This window comes from Rhinopithecus bieti, unplaced genomic scaffold (assembly GCF_001698545.2).
Source record: "Rhinopithecus bieti isolate Rb0 unplaced genomic scaffold, ASM169854v2 scaffold_71387, whole genome shotgun sequence".
NCBI lineage: Eukaryota > Metazoa > Chordata > Mammalia > Primates > Cercopithecidae > Rhinopithecus > Rhinopithecus bieti.
This window is the reverse complement of record NW_016826726.1, coordinates 394,366-416,787: the sequence shown is the minus strand read 5'-3', so window position 1 is coordinate 416,787 and position 22,422 is coordinate 394,366. Positions and strand designations below refer to the sequence as shown.

Below are 22,422 nucleotides of genomic sequence, written 5' to 3'. Positions count from 1 at the left end.
GAGGATCACTTGAGCCCAGGAGTTCAAGACCAGCCTGGTAGAACATAAGGTGACCCCATCTCTACAAAAAATTTAAAAATTAGCCAGGCATGGTACTGCATGCCTCTGGTCCCAGGTATTCAGGAGGCTGAAGCAGGAGGATCACTTGAGCCCAGGGGGTCAAGGCTATGGTGAGCTATGACCATGCCATTGCACCCATGCCTGGGTAACACATGGAGATCCTGTCTGAAAAAGTAAAAAATAGCCGATCTTCAAGGAGTGTTTAGAGGAAAGGGAAGGAGACCAGAACTTGCTTAGTTGGAAAATAAATTTGTCAACTCCAGCCCCTCCAGACAGTAAACCATTCTCAAATTAAGATACAGCTTCATTAGGCATGGTGGCTCACACCTGTAATTCTAGCACTTTGGGAGGCCGAGGCAGGTGGATCACCTGAGGTCAGGAGTTTGAGACCAGCCTGATCAACATGGAGAAACCCTATCTCTACTAAAAATACAAAATTAGCTGGGCGTGGTAGCGCATGCCTGTAATCCCAGCTACTTGGGAGGCTTGAGGCAGGAGAATTGCTTGAACCCAGGAGGCGGAGGTTGCGATGAGCTGAGATCGCGCCATTGTACTCCAGCCTGGGCAACAAGAGCAAAACTCAAAAAAAAAAAAAAAAAAAAAAAAGATACATCCTCAGGGCAAAGATCAAACCAAGATCATGGCCAGTTAAGATGCAGTATGTGCACAGGATCAAATCAAGGTGTGGTTATAATATCTCTTATTAACACTCTAAAAATAGTAGAGCCAGGCGTGGTAGCTCACACCTGTAATCCCAGCACTTTGTGAGGCCGAGGTGGGTGGATCACTTGAGGTCAGGAGTTCGACACCAGCCTGGCCAACATGGTGAAACCCTGTCTCTACTAAAAATACAAAAATTAGCCAGGCATGGTGGCACACGCCTGTAGTCCCAGCTACTTGGGAGGCTGAGGCATGATAATTGCTTGAACCTGAGAGGTGGAGGTTGCAGTGAGCCAAGATCGCACCACTGCACTCCAGCCTGGGCAACAGAGAGAGAGACCGTCTCAATCAAGCAAGCAATCAATCAATCAAGATACCAGGTAGCAGATGCTATTATCTGGTCAAAAGGGCCTACAAAAGCTTAAGGGCATGGTCCCACAGAAGCCCAAAGTAAGCATCAAGTCAAGAGAGAGGCATGACTCAAAAACAATTATGGGTGTGGCTTTTGGCACTTAAAATTACAAGGAATCAAATACATAGAAAACTCATCAAATGTTTGAGGTAAGTGCATGGGTAAGATTGACCAGCTTAGGCTAAAGGGAGTAAGACCATTCAAGATGCAAAAGACATCTAGTTCCCTAACTTTCTTTAGGAAGAAAGCAAGCTAAGAAAGGTGTTCCACTGCCCAAGACTATATTCTCCAAGTTCTCTTTAGAAGTGGCCAAAAATTCTGATGGAGAAATAAGTGCTTTCAGAGAGCAGAATCAAGAGCTGTGGAGAACAACAGACTAGAAAATCAACCCCAGGGAGAACTTGGACCTAATCAACAAATCTTAACGCATTTGCCCAACAGTTGCTCAGGACTTCAGAATTGCTGTGGATCAGTAAGTCTCTGAATCTCCATTTTCCTCTTTTCTGAACAGGAGTGTTAACTGCAGTTATCCTGTCCCTGTTTCACCAGTGTATGCTGTGTGGTTGGGGAGGGTTAGACTGTGGGGTAGAAAAGTAGTTTCTTTAAAAAATTAAGTCAATTGTTCAACAGAAGCCACATCCAGACCTGACATACATAGATTTTAAGAGTCTGATCTAATCTCATGATTTGATGAGATTTTTGGGGGTCTTGGGAATAAACATTTTCTACATGGAAAGGGCATAAGTAAATACAGTCAAGACAATGGATCATGGAGCACTGAATTGTTGACCCTGATTCTTTTTTTTTTTTTTGAGACGGAGTCTTGCTTTTGTTGCCCAGGCTGGAGTGCAATGAATGGTGCAATCTCGGCTCACTGCAACCTCCACCTCCTGGGTTTAAGCGATTCTCCTGCCTCAGCCTCCCGAGTAGCTGGAATTACAGGCAGGCACCACCACGCCTGGCTAATTTTTGTATTTTCAATAGAGATGGGGTTTCGCCATGTTGGCGAGGCTGGTCTCAAACTCCTGGCCTCAAGTGATCCACCCGCCTCGGCCTCCCAAAGTGCTGGGATTACAGGCATGAGCCACCATGCCCAGCCAGAGCCTGATTCTTTACCCCCCCACCTGTGGCCACACCCTTTGCCATATGAATATAGTTTCCTACACAAAGGTGAGCAGGTACTTCTCCATCCCTTGTCTATAAGCTCAGTCATACGACTTGTGTTAGCCAATAGGATGTTAGCAGGTGTGACATGAGCAGAGGCCTTGAAATGTGCTTGTTTGGTTAGTTAGGCTTGCTCTTCTGTCTTCTGCCATCACCATAAGGAGAATATTCCCTGGCTAGACCACTGATCCCAGGAGGACCCTTTGGTCCCAGGAGGAGGATGAAAGACATGTGGAGCAGAACTGTCCCAACTGACAAACTTGGGAGAAAGAAATAAATGTGAATTGTTGTATTATGCTGATTTTGTGGTTGTTTGTTACGCAGCATAATTGTAGCAAGAGCTGACCAATACAGGGACCCAGGCAATATTGGGACATGTAGCCCATCCCCTGTCTTCAGTCCATTCATAAGTGACTGGGGTTGCAAAAAATGGTGAGGGATGGTTTATTTGAAGAGAATTGCTAGGGGTGCTGTCTATCCCTCCAGGCCCACTTAATGCTTAGAGAACTTCGCATGGCTGTGAGGATATGGGAGATGTTATCCTTCACCCGAGGCCCCTTTGGAATTGTAGCAGTGTCTGGGACAGCCTGGGAGAGCTCTTCTGGATTTGGAGGACACAGAACCTGGGCCTCAGCTCCTAGTTGGAGACCTTGAAGGTAGAGAGGCTGGCGGGGCTACCGGTAACAGCAGGACTGGAAGGAAGGCTGTAGCAGGCCAGTCTATACTTTCAGAGGCTGTAGCGGACCAGTCTATACTTTCAGAGTCCCATAAAGCAAAGGCCCTTGTTTTCATATGCATTAAGTGGTCACCAAGAGGGAAAGTAGGGCTGGAGTTGTCTTCAAAGGATTCTACCCAAGATGCCTGACTAGCAGAGCCAGGTGCCCTAGCAGAAAGAAGCTGAGTGGGGAGGAGGCAGACTGCCAGATGGAGAAGCTGAGGGGGAATAAGAAACAGTGAGGTGAAGGAAGATTGCCCATGCCGGGAAAGACAGCACTGGGGACCCTGCAGAGTGGGAGAAAGAGCCACCATGTGGCATCAGAGAGTCCCAATGCCAGACAACACCTCTCTGGCTACCATCCCTTCCCAAGTGTAGGAACCAGAAACAGACAGAGGTGAACAAGGAACAGAGAAGACACCGGCCGGGCGCCGTGGCTCATGCCGGGCGCGGTGGCTCAAGCCTGTAATCCCAGCACTTTGGGAGGCCGAGACAGGCGGATCACGAGGTCAGGAGATCGAGACCATCCTGGCTAACACGGTGAAACCCCGTCTCTACTAAAATACAAAAAACTAGCCAGGCGAGGTGACGGGCGCCTGTAGTCCCAGCTACTCCGGAGGCTGAGGCAGGAGAATGGCGTAAACCCGGGAGGCAGAGCTTGCAGTGAGCTGAGATCCGGCCACTGCACTCCAGCCGGGCAACAGAGCAAGACTCCGTTTCAAAAAAAAAAAAAGACACCGATCAGACCAGATTGGACCCTTACTAACTGAAAACGAGACTGTTCCTTAAATATTAAAAGTGACTGGAAAAGCTCAAGGATCTGCCCCAGATATAACCCATTGGCAGGGCAAGGAGACCAGAGAGGGTGCAACAGGCAATAGTGAGACAGTTGTTTCTTGCTCTGCCTCCTGCAAATAGAAGTTCATTCAGTCAATAAATTGGTTACCTATGTATAGAATATCTATGGGATTCAAGTTCATTTATTTATATCAAACACAGGTTGAGCACTTGAAGCAGTGCCTCTCTTCCTACAACAATCCAACCCCAATTGCTTTTTTATTTTTTCTTTGAGACAAGGTCTCGCTCTGTCACCCAGGCTGGAGCGCAGTGGCTCGATCTTGGCTCATTGCAACCTCTGCCTCCCGGATTCAAGCGATTCTCATACCTCAGCCTCCCGAGTAGCTAGAACTACAGGTGTGTACCACCACACCTGGGTAATTTTTGTATGTTTAGTAGAAACGGCGTTTCGCCATGTTGGCCAGGCGGGTCTTGAACTCCTGACCTCAAGTGATCTGCCTACCTTGGCTTCCCAAAGTGCTGGGATTATAGGCATGAGCCACCACGCCCAGCCCCCAATTGCTTTTGATTTTCAGGAAGCTCAGAGTGAAGTCTGAGAAGCAATAATAACAGCTACCACTTACCAAGCTCCTACCACAAGCAAGTCCCTGCCTAAACATGTCCGGTGCACAATATTATTTCATCTCCTTAAGAGCTCCCTGGGGTCTGGCGTATGCCCTCAATTTATACATGGAGAAACTGAGGCTCAGGGAGGAGAACTAGCTTGCCAGAGTAAGCTCAAACCTCTCTCTACTATTGATAAACAATAAATTGTGCTGTTTTTCCTTGGTTTTGATTTTCTATTATTATTATTTTGAGACAAGGTCTCGCTCTGTCTCCTAGGCTGAAGTGCAGTGGTGTGAACATAGCTCACTTCACCTTTGATCTCCTGGGCTCAGATGACCCTCCTGCTTCAGCCTCCTGAGTAGCAAGAACCACAGATATATGCCAACCCGACCAGCTAATTTTTTATTTTTTTAGAGTCCGGGTTTCATCATGTTGCCCAGGCTGGTCTCCAACTCCTAGGCTCAAGTGATCTGCCTCGGCCTCCCAAAGTGTTGGGATTATAGGTGTGAGCCACTGCGCCCAGCTAATTTTCAATTATTTCTTTTTATTTTTTTGACCATCTTAATAATACTTAATAAGATATACATGTGCCATGGTGGTTTGCTGCACCTATCAACCCGTCATCTAGGTTTTAAACCCTGCATGCATTAGGTATTTGTCCTAATGCTCTCCCTCACCTTGTCTCCCACCACCCCCTCCGACAGGCCCTGGTGTGTGATGTTCCCCTCCCTGTGTCCATGTGTTCTCATTGTTTACCTCCCACTTATGAGTGAGAACATGCAATTTTCTATTATTTCATGGCTTGCTCAGTTATACGGGGTCCCCTTTTTTCTCTGATCACATATGGGTTATCTCCAGATGATTTAGAACAAGAATCCAGGGCCAGGCGTGGTGGCTCATGCCTATAATCCCAGCACTTTGAGAGGCCACGATGAGCAGATCCCTTAAGGTCAGAAGTTAAAGACCAGCCTGGTCAACATGGTGAAATCCCATCTCTATTAAAAATACAAAAATTAGCCAGGCATGGTGGCACGTGCCTGTAATTCCAGCTACTTGGGAGGCTGAAGAATGAGAATTGCTTGAACCTGGGAGGCAAAGGTTTCAGTTAGCCAAGATCATGCCACTGCACTCCAGCCTGGGTACAGAATGAGACTCTGTCTGTCTCATCAACAACAACAACAACAACAACAACAAAACACCCAAGAATCCAGAAGGTATTCCGTGATTGTGTATATGAGAGAAGCCTATAAACGCATCCCTTTGAGAAGGCTCAGTGCAGACCCCACCCTCATGGCAGGCTTCTCTCCAGGTTCCAACCTCCCCTACAGGTTTGCCTACCTGAACTAATTCCAAGAGGCAGGTCAAGTTTCAGGAAGCCCTGACTACAGCAGGTGGCTGCTCTAAGCCAATGAGCAACCAAGTACCCCACAAGCTCCAGCCCCCTCCAATACCTCCCACACCCCCCAAGGATGGCATCTGCCTCTGGGACCCCCATTTGAGCTCCAGTGGCCAATTGGCTGGAAGTTCAGCTCCAAGGTCTCCTGCTTTTGCTCCCAACCATCCCCCTGGTGCAGGCCAGCCCGAGACAGATTCCTCCCTGTATCCTCCCAGGCTGGCCCACCAGGCATGGTCCTTAGCGTCCCCTTGAAAAGAAAAAAAACCCCTTCCCTCATCACAGTACTCACTCGGAAGCGTGCGACTATTGCTGAGGCTGCCGGTACTGGGCGGTGGGGAGAGGGACTGCAGGGAGACACTGTCCTCCTCCTGCGAGCAGCCTGCCTGGATGGCACGCAGGTAGCTGTGGCTGCGGGAGCGGAAGTAGCTGGGCAGTGGCAAGTCAAGCGTCTCTGCCGCTGTGGACTCTGCTTCACTGCAGGCTGACTCGCAGGCCGCCTCATACTGGTCACTCAGCTCTGCCTCCCGTACCTGTCCAGGCAAAGGCAGGCATGAGGGGCTGGCTATCTTGCCCATGATGGGGGGAGAGGTTCTTGGTGGTGGGCTCAGGGCAGGGCTGGACAGTCTGTGAGGTCTGACCTCAGCCCACCCAGCTCCATCTCACTCAGGGTATGTGATGGGCAGATGGAGCCCTTAAGAAAGAAACAGCCCCACCTCTCTGGGCCTCAATTTTCCCATCTCTATAATGAGAACAAAGTTGGAATATCTCAGGATATTAACTGTGATAAAAATCAGGGTCCAAACTGATTAATAGATTTTAAGGGCACATCTGAATTTAGTGTGAAAGAGGTCTATAATCAATTAGCAATGTCTGTCCTGAATGTTGGAATGGGGGTGGCAGTAGGTATGCTGGATATTTACCATCTTATGGTCCAATCCCTTTATTTTACAAGGAAAGAAACCAAGGGTCAGTGAAGGGAAGACATTTGCCACAGGTACCCGGTGAGGAAGTGGCAGAACCAACACTCCAAATACGTATTTAAGGAAAATTAATCTCGCCCTGGTATACAGAATGGATGTTGGGAAAGGGGTCTGGAATGGAGACAGAGGCCAGAGATGAAGCTGAAGCAATTGTCTGGTGGGAGAAGATAAAACTGGAGTGAGGGTAGTTGCAGTGAGGATTGATTAATGATGTCTGTCATGGACAGTATGGAAAATGGTGATGTGTATGCTATTTGCTATCTTACATCTAGTTCAACTTTGTGTAGATGGTTCCTAAGTATTTCTCCAGAAATGACTGTCTAGGACCCTGCAAATCTGAAGCCAAGGGTGTGGGCCTTGAGGGGCCTCACCATGCACATACTCTTTGAGGGTTCTAGAAGGGCTATCTGACCCATGTCTCAGGCCATGTTGGTAACTGAAGACCACAGAGGATAAGCTGGGGAGTCAGTTGGCCAAAGATGTGGACATCCTGGGGGTTGGCCTGGGCCAGAGGGGGAGGGGGCACAAGCTGACTGACCATGTGGAGGAAAAGATTGACCTGGGCCTGGGTCCAGCTGTGTCCCACCCAGCTGTGTAACCTCAGGCCATCACTATCTTCTCTGGGTTAGTTTCTCCTCATCTATGTGAAATAGATGCTCATGTTCTCATCTGAGACTGCATCAGGTCAAACAATTAGATGGGTGGTCACCCAATTTGGAGGGTGAATGGAAAGTTCTAAATTTTTTCTTTTTTTTTTTTTTTTTTTTGAGACGGAATCTTGCTCTGTCTCCCAGGCTGGAGTGCACTGGCGCGATCTCGGCTCACTGCAACCTCCACCTCCCGGGTTCAAGAAATTCTTCTGCCTCGGCCTTCTGAGTAGCTGGGACTACAGGTGTGTGCCACCATGCCCGGCTAATTTTGTATTTTAGTAGTGATGGGGTTTCACCATGTTGGCCAGGCTGGTCTCAAACTCCTGACCTCGTGATCTGCCTGCCTTGGCCTCCCAAAGTGCTGGGATTACAGGCATGAGCCACTGCACCTGGCCAAATCTGTGCATTTCAATATGGCAGCCACAAGCCATGTATGGCTATTTAGGTTTAAATTAATTAAAATTCAGCCTGGGTAACATAGTGGAACCCCAGCTCTACAAAAGAAATTAAAAATATAAAAATTAGCCAGGTGTGGTAGTGTGTACCTCAAGTCCCAGTTACTTGAGCCCAGGAGTTCCAGGCTGCAGTGAACTATGATCGTGACACTGCACTCCAGCCTGGGGGACAAAGCAAGATCCTGTCTCTAAAAAAATTTAAAAATGATAATAATGATTGATTAGGCCACGTGTGGTAGCTCATGCCTGTAATCCCAGCACTTTGGGAGGCCAAGGTGGGTAGATCACTTGAGGTCAGGAGTTCGAGACCAGCCTGGCCAACATGGCGAAACCCTGTCTCTATTAAAAATCTCAAAATTGGCCAAGCGTGGCACATGGTGGCACATGCCTGTGGTGCCAGCTACTTGGGAGGCTGAAGCAGGAGAATCACTTGAACCCTGGAGGGGGAGGTTGCAGTGAGCTGAGACTGGGCAACTGCACTCCAGCCTGGGTGATAAAACGAGACTCCGTCTCCAAAAAAATTTTTTTTTGATTAAAATTAAATAAAGTTCCATAGTCACAGGAGCCATATTTGACTTGCTCAAGACCACAGGTAAGCCAGACACAGTGGCTCATGCCTGTAATTTCAGCACTTTGCGGGGCTGATGTGGGAGGATCACTTGAGTTCACGAGTTTGAGACCAGCCTGGGCAACATAGTGAGACCCTGTCTCTAATAAAAAATTAACCAGGGATGGTGGCGCGTGCCTGTAGTCCCAGCTACTCAGGATGTTGAGGTGGGAGGATCACCTGAGCCTGGGAGGTCAAGGCTGCAGTGAACCATGATTGCACTACTGCACTCAGCGTGGGTGACAAGAGTGAGACCCTATCTCAAAAATAAGTAAATAAATAAAGTCACATATAGCTAGTGGCTACCTTATTGGACAGTGTGGATTATAGAACATTTCCATCATTACAGAAAGTTCTACTGTATAGTACTGATAAATTAAAATATAGGCCATGTGGCAAACCCAAAATTCACTCAGAAGGAGTGTTAAAGAGATAGGTGTTTCTCCTCCAAAACTGCATCCTGAAGTTATGAAGAGACCCTCATGACTACCGGGGGCATGAGGTCTTGCTTTGGGATCACACAGGAACCACATGGCTCTGGAACTAGACTGCCACAGGTCCAACCCTTGGCCCATCATTTCCTTGCAATATGAACGTGGGCAAGTCACTTAATTGCTTTGTGCCTCAGTTTCCCCACCTATAAAATGGGGCTATAGTCCCTATTTCACAGGGTTGTGGTAAAAATGAAATTAGAGAATTTATATCACAGGCTTAGGATAGAGTCCAAGAGAGTATGCACCTAGTAACCTCTACCCACGAATACAGGTAACTCTGTGGAGTCTGTCGATGTTGGTTAAGATGCTCTTGAGCCATCAGAAGCGAGACCAGCTGGTCAGTGCTGCTGGTGTGTGTATCACTGAGGATTTACTGTGTAGCGGGCACTGTCCTGGGGGCTTTGTATGTTAATACATCACATCCTTACCACTCGCCTATTAAAGGTGGATGGGGAAGCGGTGGCTTGGCCCACTGTGGGCTCTTTAAACAACTTCTTGAATCATGTGTTCAGGAGGAACACACAGCTCCTGTGACATGGGGGAGAGGGACACATGGGGTATCCATGGCTGGAATCAGTAGCTGGAGGTCTGGTCCTAGTTTTGCCCCTGTGGGTTGTGTGGCCTTGCACAAGTCCCTTACACCCTCCTGGCTCAAAGTGGGGTTGATCTCAGAGTACCTTTCCTGCCCCTGGTTTTTGGTCTTTGGCCTGGGAGGGAGGAGAGGGACACTTCCAGGGGCAGGAAAGGAGTGTCTGGGAGGTGGTGCCCTTAGGGCAGCCAGACAGTGCTGTGAGCAGCATAACCTCGCCAACCTGTGTGAAGCTGGAAAGTCTCCACACTCACTCCAACACCCCAGCATCTTTAAATGTCCTCCTGGGGCTCCAGAAAGGAGAAAAGCCAAGGGATCTGGGGGCTGGGACCTGGAAGCTAATATCACCAGCCACCAGCCCCTGACCTGTCCAACTTCAACAGTCTCCCTAGGCCTGACCCAGGCTTTGTGGGAGGAGAGAGAAGGGCAGGAGTCCTGGAGTTATTTATTGCCCCATCCACAGCACCTAGCTCATTCTTCCTCATCTTCAAAAGGAGGAAACTGAGGCACACAGAGGTGAAGCAATAAGGGCAGGGAGTGGAGGGTCAAGACACCAATGTAAGCCTAAACTCCATCCATTGGAAGTGGATTTCCTGGTGATGGCTCTGCTTGTACCCGCCTGGACTGGGTGCTGGGACCACTCAGAGGGCAGGCCTAAGACCCAGACCTACACTTTGGGGTGGAAGAGAAGGGCAAACATACTGACCTGCTGCTCATGGCCAAACAACTGGGGGATCAGGGAGGCCTGTCCAAAAATCTGCAGGAAAGAGAGGGTGAGGGTTATGGGGGGACCAGGGCTGGGGCTGGGGTTGGGGATTCAGGGTCAGTTGCAAGGAAACTTGAAGCTGGGTGGTCTAACCTCCTCCCCACACTGGCTGGGACCCAGCTGCTAGAAGGTCTCACTTGGCTTCTTCCAGGGATGGGAGGCTCACTCCTTCTGGGGCTGGGCATTACTGAGGACTTATAATCTGCTGTTTAAAAGTCCTTCTTGACCAGGCGCAGTGGCTCATGCCTGTAATCCCAGCACTCTGGGAGGCCAAGGTGGGCAGATCACCTGAGGTCGGCAGTTCAAGACCAGCCTGACCAATATGGAGAAACCCCATCTCTACTAAAAATACAAAATTAGCGAGGCATGGTAGCACATGCCTGTGGGAGTTACTAGGGAGGCTGAGGCAGGAGAATCACTTGAACCCAGGAGGCAGAGGTTTCGGTGAGCCGAGATCACGCCATTGTACTCCAGCCTGGGCAACAAGAGCGAAACTCCGTCTCAAAACAAACAAACAAACAAACAAACAAACAAATAAAATAAAAGTTCTTCTTTAGGTCTAGCCCCTGTGACCATGTATCCTCTGTCTGCTGCCTCTCATCTGGCAGGCAGCCCACCTGGAGATACAGATTAGGGATGGAGCCCAGAGCCTGCTCTTCCCCAGCCTAGGATATCTCTAACTTTAGGGCCAAATGTGTGGCTTGGGTCACTCAAGCTTCTAGGGGTGAGGCTGTGAGGGGTCAGAGGATCCTGGACTAGGAGAGAACTGGGACTGGGCAGTGGGTGGTGGGTGAGACCTGCTGCTGCCCCCAGCCTGGCTGATTCATAAGCCTTTTTGTGTAGTTAAAGGGCAAAGGTGTCCCAGGTGCCAGGCCCAGGCCTGGGTGGAGATGGGATGTGTAGAGGGACAGACAGACACAGAGAGAGACATGGAGATGGAGACACACTGGAGAGAATCAGAGAAAAATGTGAATGAGGGGAGAGAGAGAAAAAAAAACAGACGGAGACAGACACAGACAGGAAGACTGAGATGAGAAAACGTGGTGGGATGGGAGAGACAGGGAGGGATGCCGTCCATTCAGCAAACACCTACTGAGCATCTGCCCTGTGCCAGGCACTGTGCCAGGCACTGGGGACACTGCAGGGAACAAGACAGCAAAGCCCCCGCCCCCAGGAGATCCTAGTTTTAAGACGGAAACAGACATTAAGTAAATAAGCAAACGATTCTAGTTCCAGGCAGTGTCAGTTAAGCAGGGTAAAGGAACAGCGCCTGGGAGGGCTACTTTAGACAGAGCGATCACAGGCAGCCTCTTTGAGGAGGTGACATTCGAGCAGAGACCTGAAACACGAGGAGCCAGCTGTGCAAAGATTTGAGAAGAGGAAACAGCAAATGCGGAGGGCCTGGAGCAGATTGATGTGGCACGCTCCTATATAAGAAGCAGAAAGGAGGCCAGTGTGGCTGGAGCAGGGCAAGGGGCAGGGTCCAACAGGGAGGCAGGGCCTAGGTCTTACAGGGCTTCACAGGTCCAAGTAAGGACTCTGGCTTTCCCTCTGCGGGAGGTGGGAGACAAGGGAGGGTCTTGAGCAGGGGTGTGGCTTTGACAGCTCCATGTGGCCACTAAGTATGGATTGGAGGACAGCAGTTCAGGTGTGACTTGGTGGAGTCTGGATGAGGGGGGCAGGGGCAGGGGGTTCCCTGGGCTGGGGCACTCTACCCCTCCCCATGTCTGAGGGGCTGGGGAAGGAGTTTGGCTAGGCCAGGAATAATGGAGTTGTGAGGAGTCAGGGTCCCAAAACTTTCTAAGCAGTCCTCTAACCCTGGTTCTGGGCCTGCGCACAGTGGCCTATTCCTGCTGAAGGGGGCTGGACTCGCACCTGGCTGCCCCACTGCCTAACTGCTACCACCAGCAGGCGTCTGCCTTCTCGGGGGGCTCATCTCCCCATCCACACAATGCGGGGTGCCTTTTGGTTCTGACTGGTTCTCCCTTTGCAAACCCTAAAGTGCTGAGGCAGGAGCTGAGGTCCAGGTCTGGGTTGGACAGCCCCAGATCCCTGCCCAACGTTGCCTTCTCCTAGCTGCATGACTTCACCCCTCTGAGCCTCAGTTGCCTCGCCTATGAAATGGGAATATGGATAACAAGGCCACCTTTGGGGGTGGTTAAGGGCTCAAGGAGCTGATGGTTGAGAGGGTGGCATGCAAATTCAACGTGTAGCACAGCGTGCTCCTCACTGACACAGGCAGAGCTGGTTGTGCCTGGGAGCACAACTGCCCACTGAGTAGGTGGGCACAGAGGTCCAAAGTAGAGCAGTCACTTGCTGGAGGCCACACAAGATGCTAATAATAACCAGAAAGGCAGCTACCCTCTGCTGAGCACACCGCCTTCACAATCCCACTTATTCCTCTCAACAGCCCCCAAATAGAAATGCTCACCTTCCTCTGGTAAATCAGGAAACCGAGGCTCAGGGAGGGGAGGTGACTATCCTGGGTTCATACTGTCAAGTGACAAAACTGGGACTCGAACCCAGGTCTCTAGTTCCCTATCCTCATGGTTCTGAACCCCATGAGAAGTGACAGGCGCCCCGCTGGCATCCTGTGTTTACAATGGTGGTATGGGCTTCCTCCCTTGGGGTCCTGGGTCAGGCCCCATAACTGTGCTCTCCAGCCACAGGACAGTCGGTGGGGCAGAGACACACACAGGAGGCTTCAGGAATAAGGACCAAACATAAGCACAATGCAGACATCTGGGGGCCACTCAGCATGGGCTGGGCCTGGGGGTGTACTCCTCCCAGATGGGAGTCAGTACCCAAGCCCCTTGACTCTCCAGCCTGCCTGCCACCCTCACCTGACTGATGCAGCTGGAGTCATTGAGGCTGTCGCTGACAGGGGTGTAGTCCTCTTCCCAGCTTGGACACTTGGAGGGCAGCAGCATGTCCACTGAATCCAGGCGGTCCAGACTCCTGGTGGGGAGTGGGGAGCAGACAGGGCTCAGCCCACGCATTGTTCAACCAGCTTTTGGAGGCCTTGACCATCTGTGATGCACAGGTGGTCCACCCCTGTGATGCCCACTGCAGCCGCAGGGTGGCAGCACGAGCTTGCATTTGACTGTTCAAAGCCCAGGCTGGCCCTGCCCAATTCTGCAGCCCCTTTCCTTCCTCCTTGCAGGTCTGGGACATTTCCAGAGGCCAGACAGAGGTGGGTTAAGTTCTACAGCCTAGGGTTCCCAAAGGGCATCAGCTCTGCGGCGATGTTCAAGTGGCTTCTATCAGGCCCCTAGACTCACCCCTTATCTCCATGACCCCAGTCCTTTAATCTTTCTCATGTCTACCTGACCCTGGGCCTCCCCCAGTCCTCATTCTGGGGATAAAATCCAAGCATCCAATAGCTCGGGCCCCTGATACAGAAGGGTTTGGACTGGAATCCAGCTTTCTCTGCTGGGTGACCCTGGGCAAGTCATTACCCCTTACTTAAGTCTCAGTTTCCTCATCTCTAAAATGGGGATGACGCTGCCTGCCTGCTGGGGCTGCAGTGAGGATTCAGTGATGCAGATTAAAGGACATCGGGTCAGGCACAGTGGCCAGTGGGCAAGTGCTAACAGACAGCAGCTCTTACTATTATTGCTACTATTACTACTGTTATTATTATTGCTTCCCTTGAATCTAGGCCTAAGCCCCGGGCTTCCTGCCTCTCCCACCTTACTGCCCACTGGTCACTCATAGATATCCTAGTAGGATCTCAGTACTAGAAGGGATCTTAGAGATCCTACAGCTCAGCCCCTTCACTTAAAGATGGGGAAACTGGGCTGGGCGTGGTGGCTCACGCCTGTAACCCCAGCACTTTGGGAGGCCAAGGCGGGTGGATCACCTGAGGTCAGGAGTTCGAGACCAGCCTGGACAACATGGTGAAACCCCATCTCCAGTAAAATACAAAAATTAGCCGGGCATGGTGATGTGCGCCTGTAATCCCAGCTACTCGGGAGGCTGAGGCAGGAGAATTGCTTGAACCCGGGAGGTGGAGGTTGTCGTGAGCCAAGTTTGTGCCATTGCACTCCAGCCTGGGCGACAGAGTGAGACTCCGTCTCCAAAAAAAAAAAAAAAAAAAGATGGGGAAACTGAGCAGGCGTGGGGGCTCACACCTATAATTACAGCACTTTGGGAGGCCAAAGCAGAAGAGTCACTTGAGCCGAGGAGTTCAACACCACTCTGGGCAACATAGGCCTGGGAAACTGAGGCCCAGAGGGAAAAAGACTGGCGAAGGTCATCCAGTGGCAGAGGGAAAAACGGAAGCCACTGCCAGCCTGGGCAGTGTGGGGGGTGATGAGCAAGGGGAGAGCAATATATACATACATATTTTTTTTTTCTTTTTTTTTTTGAGACAGTCTCACTCTATCACCTAGGCTGGAGTGCAGTGGCATGATCTCAGCTCCCTGCAACCTCTGCCTCCTGGGTTCAAGTGATTTTCGTGCCTCAGCCTCCCTAGTAGCTGGGATTACAGGCGTGCACCACCATGACCTGCTAATTTTTATATTTTTAGTAGAGATGCGGTTTCACCATGTTGACCAGGCTGGCGTTGAACTCCTGACCTCAAGTGATCTGCCTGCCTTGGCCTCCCAAAGTGCAGGGATTACAAGCGTGAGCCACTGTGCCCAGTCACAAAAACTTCTTTTAAAAAATTAGGCCGGGCGCGGTGGCTCAAGCCTGTAATCCCAGCACTTTGGAAGGCCGAGGTGGGCGGATCACGAGGTCAGGAGATCGAGACCATCCTGACTAACATGGTGAAACCCTGTCTCTACTAAAAAAAATACAAAAAACTAGCCGGGCGAGGTGGCGGGCGCCTGTAGTCCCAGCTCCTCAGGAGGCTGAGGCAGGAGAATGGCGTAGACCCGGGAGGCGGAGCTTGCAGTGAGCTGAGATCCGGCCACTGCACTCCAGCCTGGGCGACAGAGCGAGACTCCATCTCAAAAAAAAAAAAAAAAAATTAGCTGGGCATGGTGGCCCACGACTGTACTCCCAGCTACTCAGGACGCTGCTGAGGTAGGAGGATCACTTGAGTGCAGGAGGTCGAGGTTGCAGTGAGCCATGATTGCACTATTGCATTCCAACCTGGGTGACATAGCAAGACCCTGTTCCCCACTTACCCCCCAAAAAAGATGGAGAAACTAAGGTTAAGAGAGGGGCAGACCTGGGATTGTCTGGTGGTGTCCTGAATTCCATCCTGGAGGCCATTCTCTGTCTTCTGCCCAGTCAACTAGACTCCTGGCTGCTCCAAGAACACTGTCCTCTTCCTGCCTAGGTACCAGTGTCACCTGACCTGTTCTCTTCCCTCTGTCTCAGTCTTCCCAGGCCACCTCCTCCATGAAGCCTTGGCTCCTGTCCCCCATAGTTGAAGCTCTAGGGAGAAGCTTGTTTCCTCTAACTCCGCCAAGCCTTACAGCAACACGATGGGGCTTGGCTGGTGAATTCCAGGCAGGCACTGGGACAGGCAAAGCCTGTCTATCACTCTTTGACCTCTGGATTCACCTCCCTCCCCCATCTTGGAGCTCCCCACAGGGATCAGTTACAGGGGCAAGGGTACAGCGGGCTCTGGCCTTCCTTAGGCAGTGCTGTTACAGGTGATGCACTCACTTAGGGCAGGCTCTACTAACCTGAAGACCAAGATCCCGTGGGACAGTTCACCTGTGGGAGTGGAACTTACCTGGGGAAGTGGCTCCTGTAGGAGGGGTTTACCTGGACCTATCACCTGAGAGTGGCTTTCATTACTGGGGTTTACCAAAGGATGTGGCTCACCTGTGGTCAGGGCTGAATTGTGAGTGGGGCTCAAAGGGTGGTTCTCCAATTGGCGGGGCTCTTCGAGGTCAATTCATCAGAGTGCAGGGCCAACCTGAGGATCTCATGGAGGGAGCTAACCTGACGGCGGGTTCACTTAGGGGGCCTGGATCATTATAGCAGCGAGTTCACCTGGATCTGAAGCTGAGGGACAGGATTCATCTGTGGGCTGGGATCTCCGGGGGACAACCGAATGGGAGGAAGGCGAGGCTCCCGGGGTGGGGCATACCTATCAGGGGTTCACCTAGGGGAGGAGGCTTGCGGGTGAGCGGGACTTGTACTTACTGAAAGAGGTTTTCCCCGGGAGGGCTCACAAGTGGGCGGGGCTCACCCGAAGGAGCGAGAAAAGCTTCTGGGAGGGGCTTCCACGCGGGCGGGGCTTTTCTTTTTCTTTCTTTCTTCCTTTTTTTTTTTTTGATACGGAGTCTAGCTCAGTCGCCCAGGTTGGAGTGCAGTGACGCGATCTCGGCTCACTGCAACCTCCGCCTCCCGAGTTTAAGCGATTCTCCTACCTGAGTCTCCCAAATAGCTGGGATTACAGGCGCCTGCCGCTAGCCCAGCTAATTTTTGTATTTTTAGTAGAGACGGGGTTTCCCCATGTTGGCCAACTCTTGACCTCAAGTGATCCACCCGCCTCGACCTCCCAAAGTTCTGGGATTACAGGCGTGAACCAGCGGGCCGGGCGGGCCTTATTTTAATGAAGGGGTTCTCTCAGGGAGCAGGACTCATAAGTGGGCGGGGCTCAAAGGGGCGGGGCCACCACGCGGGCGGGGCTTATTTTAATGGGAGGGCCCTCCCAGGGAGGAGGACTCGTAGTGGGCGGGGCTTGCCTATGGGCGGGACCCTAGGGGTGGAGCTGCGCGCCTACCTGCGGGGGTTGCTCTGCTCTCCCAGCGACTGCTGCGTGGCCCTCAGATAGCTCTGGCGCCGCGCCGCGGTCTTGGGTGAGGGCTTGGGGCTGCCGCCGGACTCGTCGCTGTCCTCGTCGCCCATGGCCTTGATGTAGCTGCCGCTGCGCATGCGTCGGCACGGGATGGGGCCCTCGGCCGCGGCATCCGTCTCGCGTGGGGACAGCAGCGTCGTGCTCCACTCGCCGCCGCCGCCGGGCACCTGGGGATGGGGCACAGGACTCAGTGGGGCCACCGCAGAAAATGAGTAGATGGCGAGAACCCCCATCTCCGGGACCTGAAGCTCCCTCGTTCCCTGCAGAGTTCGGGCTCACGTGCTGGGTTTCCCGCTTTTGAAACCAAGGGGCAGCAGAGCAGAGCCCTGGGCTGGGAGGAATACCCGGGTGCCAGAGTATCTCCAGCCTCGGATTTCTCCATGGATCCCAGGCTGGGTTTGCCCCAGAAGCAATGCCCTTAGGCCCTGTGGTCACGGTGGCCTCCACTGCAGCCATCTCTACTTGGCCCCACAGTCACTTCACTCTGGCTGTCTCAGGGGATGCTTATGATCCCACTGCACAGATGAGAACACCAGGCCTGAGGGACGCAAGGCACTTGCAGAAAGAGGCCCCAGACCTGGATCCAGAACCTGAGCCTAGAATGGGGAATCAAGAGGACCCTGGCACATCAGCATGGAGGGGGGACAGGGTCCCAGAGTCAATGGATATTCTCTGTCCCACAGGTAGGAAAACTGAGGTACAGAGAGCAGAGTGCTTCCCCGGGTCAGGTAGCCACATGGTGAGCTGGAAAAAGGGCTGTTTTCCCATCTGAACTTCAGGGAATCCGTCCACGGAACAGGGCTATGATAGGGCAAGGGAGGTCACAGCTGAGAGGGCAGCCCTGGTCCCCCAGTCCCCAGTGGTTATGGTGGCAGTAACCAACAGAGGGGACCTCCCCTGTCCTTCTGAGGCCAGGCTCTGCTGGCCGCCCCAGGGCAGTGCACACAGGCTACATTCCTGGCCATTTCATTTACACTGTTACGGAAACACAGTGGATGGTCACTGTGTAATGAAAAATGCACACATCTCAGCACTCACACACAGCCTGTGCACAGAGTGAACATGCCTCATCCTATACACATATCTCAATATGTACAGAACAAGCATACGCCCCATGCCCCTCAGTATCCCCAGTGTACCACACACCTCACCAAGGACACACACCAGCAGCCACTTCGTCATGGCAACCCCTCCACAAGTATGCAACATATATACAGAGCACACTCACCTTCCCACTACCCTCCCTCTGGACATTTGCACCAACAACTACTGCACTGTGGACACACAACATGTATCCACCTTGCATTGTTCCCGCCTCCACATGCACACAGCGTACCCCTCAGCAGGCTACACATGTCACCACAGATGTCCAAGCCCACATATTGAGTGTACACGGCATGCCCACTCTCTATCACATACACATATGCACACTGCCCAAGGGCCACACCCACACAGGTACTGCACCCTTCTCCATGCCCTCCATGCCAGAGGCCCACTTTCCACAAAGGAAAGGTAACGTCTAGGACTCCCACTCCTGCCCCACCCAGCCTTCCCATAAACCCTCAGCAGACTGCCCATCCTAGGACCAGTGCATTTTGCCTACAAGCCACTTGCTAGTCCAGCCCCACTATCCCCAGTGTCCCTTGGGAATGTGGCCTTGTACATCACTGCTCAGAAACTGTTGCTAAGCCACCCACTCACCTCCTGTCACCCAAGCAGGCAGCACAGACTCCAGGGCCCACAGGGCCACCCTCTCATGGTGTTTCTGCGGCATTGTTACATGATCAGACCCAACTATACCATTTTGAGAGGAAGCCCGGTCACACATCACCCTCCCTAATGCTTCTAAACCAAGGAAGCAGTTTCAAAACCACAAGAGCCCTAAATATATCAAATACTGCCTGGATTTCAGTTTCCTCCTATTGAAAAAGAAAATGTCTCACTGTTTCTGGTATTTCATACAAGATGATAAGAAGTCAGGGCTTTGTTAGACCCCAAAGATCATCTCGTTCAAAATGCATCTCATGGCTGGGCGTGGTGGCTCACGTCTGTAATCCCAGCACTTTGGGAGGCTGAGGCAGGTCCTCACCTGAGGTCAGGAATTCGAGACCAGCCTGGCCAACATGATGAAACCCCATCTCCACTAAAAATACAAAAATTGGCCAGGCGTGGTGGCTCGCACCTATGATCCCAGCTACTCGGGAGGCTGAGGAAGGAGAATCACTGGAACCCAGGAGGTGGAGGTTGCAGTGAGCCAGGATCGCGCCATTGTACTCCAGCCTGGGTGACAAGTTTGAAATTCCATCTCGGAAAAAAAAAAAAAAAAAAAATGCCTGGGCGCAGTGGCTCAGTCCTGTAATCCCTGCACTTTGGGAGTCTGAAGCAGACTGGAGGTTAGGAGTTCAAAACCAGCCTGGCCAACATGATGAAATCCCGTCTCTATTAAACATACAAAAAATTAACCAGGCATGGTGGTGGGTGCCTGTAATCCCAGCTACTTGGGAGGCTGAGGCAGGAGAATTGCTTGAACCCGGTGGGGGCAGAGATTGCAGTGAGCTGAGATGGCGCCACTGCATTCCAGCCTGGGCAACAAAAATGAAACTGTCTTAAAAAAAAACAAAAGACTCATTAGAGTTCCCAAGGGCTGGCCAGGCCTGCACTTGCATTCCCCCTGAGATGAGGCACTCACTACCTACAGAAGCGCCTCCTTCCACCTAAAATCTGCTTTCTGTAATTTCCACCCACAGCCTGGCTTTGCCCTGGGGAGCCATTCAGTTCACAGCCCCTTGCTCTACCCTCCTTGAGAGCCATTTGGAAATGTGCAGCCACAGTGATGTCTCAGCCTTCTGCCACTTTCAAGCCATGTGGCTTTGGTGCACAGCAAGTGCCTGAATCAGTGTTAGCATTTGAAAGAAGAAGGTATTCCCCCAAGCTGGGTTAGGACCCCCTGGGTCCCTGCAGCTCTCGGTACTGATCCCCATGACACTCTGCTGACACTGACATGACCATTCATGTCTTTCCCAGTATCCTAATCTTTGGGACTGTGTTTTCTTTATTTCTGACTCTGTTCATTTAACTGTCCATCTGTCCATCTACCCCTCTCTCACTTACATTTCCTGAGCACTTCCTGCATGCCAGACCCTGTCCTGGGTCTTGGGGACACATGGCTGCATCAGATGTGATCCCTGTCCTCAAACAGCTGTCAGTCTGATGGGGGTGGCAGGCAGAGGCTGGCAATTAGAAGGCCATGCAATTGGTTCTGTGAGGGGGTTGGGATGGCACAACTTCCAGATTTGTCTTCTAAAGGGCAGGAACATATTTTAGTCCCTGCTCAGGGCTGGGCTCAGAAAGGCCCTAATTAATCTCTGTTGAGAGCATGACCAGTGGAAGGACTCCCTGATTAGCAGGTACCACTGGGCCACCCATTTTATAGTTGAGCCACAGAGGCCCAGAATGAAGCGACTTTCCAAGTGAATCTGTGGTACAGCTAGGCCTCAAAACTGGTGTCGTCCCCAGAGCCCTCACCCCACCCCTGACCCTGGCAGAGACCCACCTGCAGGTAATGGTAGGCTAGACCCTGGTGGCAGGATTTGGACTTGAGCAGGCTCTTATCCAAGGTGGCCGAGGTCTTCTGACAGACCTCGTGGGCATGGCTGAGTGTCAGAGTGGACCAGGAGCCCCGTTTGACGTAGTTGGTGTCAGTGCCCACCCCAAGGCTGGGGCAGGTGGCTGGGGGTGCGGGCAGGGGTGGTGGGGCGGTCAGCTCGGTAGTGTTGTTCTTGGTGGCTTTGAGCATGTGCCCACTGATGGTGTTGTAGGCGTGCATGAAGTAGCGTGGCTGGCTGCGTTCTGCCTGGCGGCCTAGTGTCATCAGCCCGGAGGCTGGGCCACTGCTGCGGAAGGCGCCGGCCTCGCCGTCCAAGTTGTCATCGGAGCTCCACCAGCCTGAGATGTTGGAGCGGCTGCGCCGTTTGGGCTCCCCAGCCTTGGCCCGCTCCTTGCTTTTGGCCCTCCGGCCCTTGCCGTCCTCCATGCCACCCTTCTTGCTGCCATTGCCACCGACCTTGCCCGCTGTGCCCTCCAGTGAGGGTGCCTTGGTGAAGAAAAGCCGCTGGACTGAGTGGACCAGGTGGCGGATACGGCCAGGGCTCTCACCACGGGCCTTGGCCTCACCACGGGGGAACTGGAGGGTGCTGAAGCCATCACGATGGATGGGCAGCTGCTTCTCAAACTGGTCCAGGAGGTTGGCGGGCAGCCGGTTGATCTTGGTCGCCTGAGCATGGCTGGGGAAGGGGCTCTCCTCTGGCACCTCGAAGTGGGAATTGTAGTGGATGCGGGGAAAGGTGCTGCTGGGCGGGGGCAGCTGGTTGTTGAGGGGAAAGAGGCCATCCCCTGGCAGGGTGTTCTGCCCGGGGAAGCGGGCCTCACGGGCGAAGGCCTCCGTGGGCGACAGCAGGTAGGGGTTGCGGTCGGTCCCTGCAAACAGGGGCTCGTGGGGTGGGTCTAGGCTGTCGGAGAGGTGGCGTGGGCGGCTGTCACCGAGGCCTTTCATGATCCCGGGCCGAGGGCAGGGGCCGTCACCCTAGCAGGGCGCCCGGGTCGCCTCTCCCGGGCGGCAGCTATCCTGGGGAGAGAAGACAGAAAGCAGTCAGCTGGTCAGCTGGATTTGGGGGAGGGGTGCCAGGAAGGTCAGATCCAGATCGCCAGGCTGGGAGGATCTCTGAAGCCAGTCCTCCATGTTGTGGGCCTGAGGACAGGAGTACACACTGAGGCCCACGTACTCTATGTGTAAATAAAAGTTACAACTCAAGCTACCGACTATCAGACAAACACATCTTCCATTGTTCTAGCTTGAGGACTGTATCTTCAAAACAACCTGGAAAGCCAGGCTCCAACGCAGAGTTCTGGGTCTCCTCTGAATTCCATGATGGAATATGAGTGGTGGGCTGCCCATCCTCCACTCTCTTTCCGTTTCAGACTCTGTCCCTCACCCAGAGGGGCCACATGGATGCAAATACCCCAGCCCACATCTCCTAGCTCTGTCCACAGGCCTCTAAACAGTCATCACGGAACCCCAGGATGGTCCCTGTGGCAGGGTCCACCTCCCATGGGAGGACCCTGTGCTGGCCCTGGAGGCAGGCTTGGGTCATTTTAGCAGGGAATCCCAGGGTTCCCAGTATCCAGGGTGGTCTATGGGGGAATACAGTCTGCTGGTGGGCATGTCTCCAGGACTCCTGAACTCTCCTTGCCTTATGGGGAAAAACACGGGCTTTTAGAGGGCCAAAGAGGATTTTTTTTTTTTTT

General features: G+C 52.3%; 1 protein-coding gene across 2 annotated transcripts in view; it reads right to left on the bottom strand.

The window, feature by feature from the left end:
- Positions 1-22,422, bottom strand: part of DLGAP4 (DLG associated protein 4) — a 174,404-nt gene that overhangs the window by 82,745 nt on the left and 69,237 nt on the right. For both annotated transcript variants that reach the window (XR_001883682.1, XM_017863514.1), the window contains exons 2-6: positions 20,672-21,742; positions 17,044-17,285; positions 13,196-13,310; positions 10,293-10,343; positions 6,101-6,341 (exon numbers count right to left, since the gene is read on the bottom strand). Coding sequence is in view for 1 of the 2 variants with exons in the window: in XM_017863514.1 (XP_017719003.1) it covers positions 6,101-6,341; positions 10,293-10,343; positions 13,196-13,310; positions 17,044-17,285; positions 20,672-21,670 (1,648 nt within the window). In the remaining variant the exon portion in view is untranslated. The remainder of the gene's footprint in view (positions 1-6,100; positions 6,342-10,292; positions 10,344-13,195; positions 13,311-17,043; positions 17,286-20,671; positions 21,743-22,422) is intronic.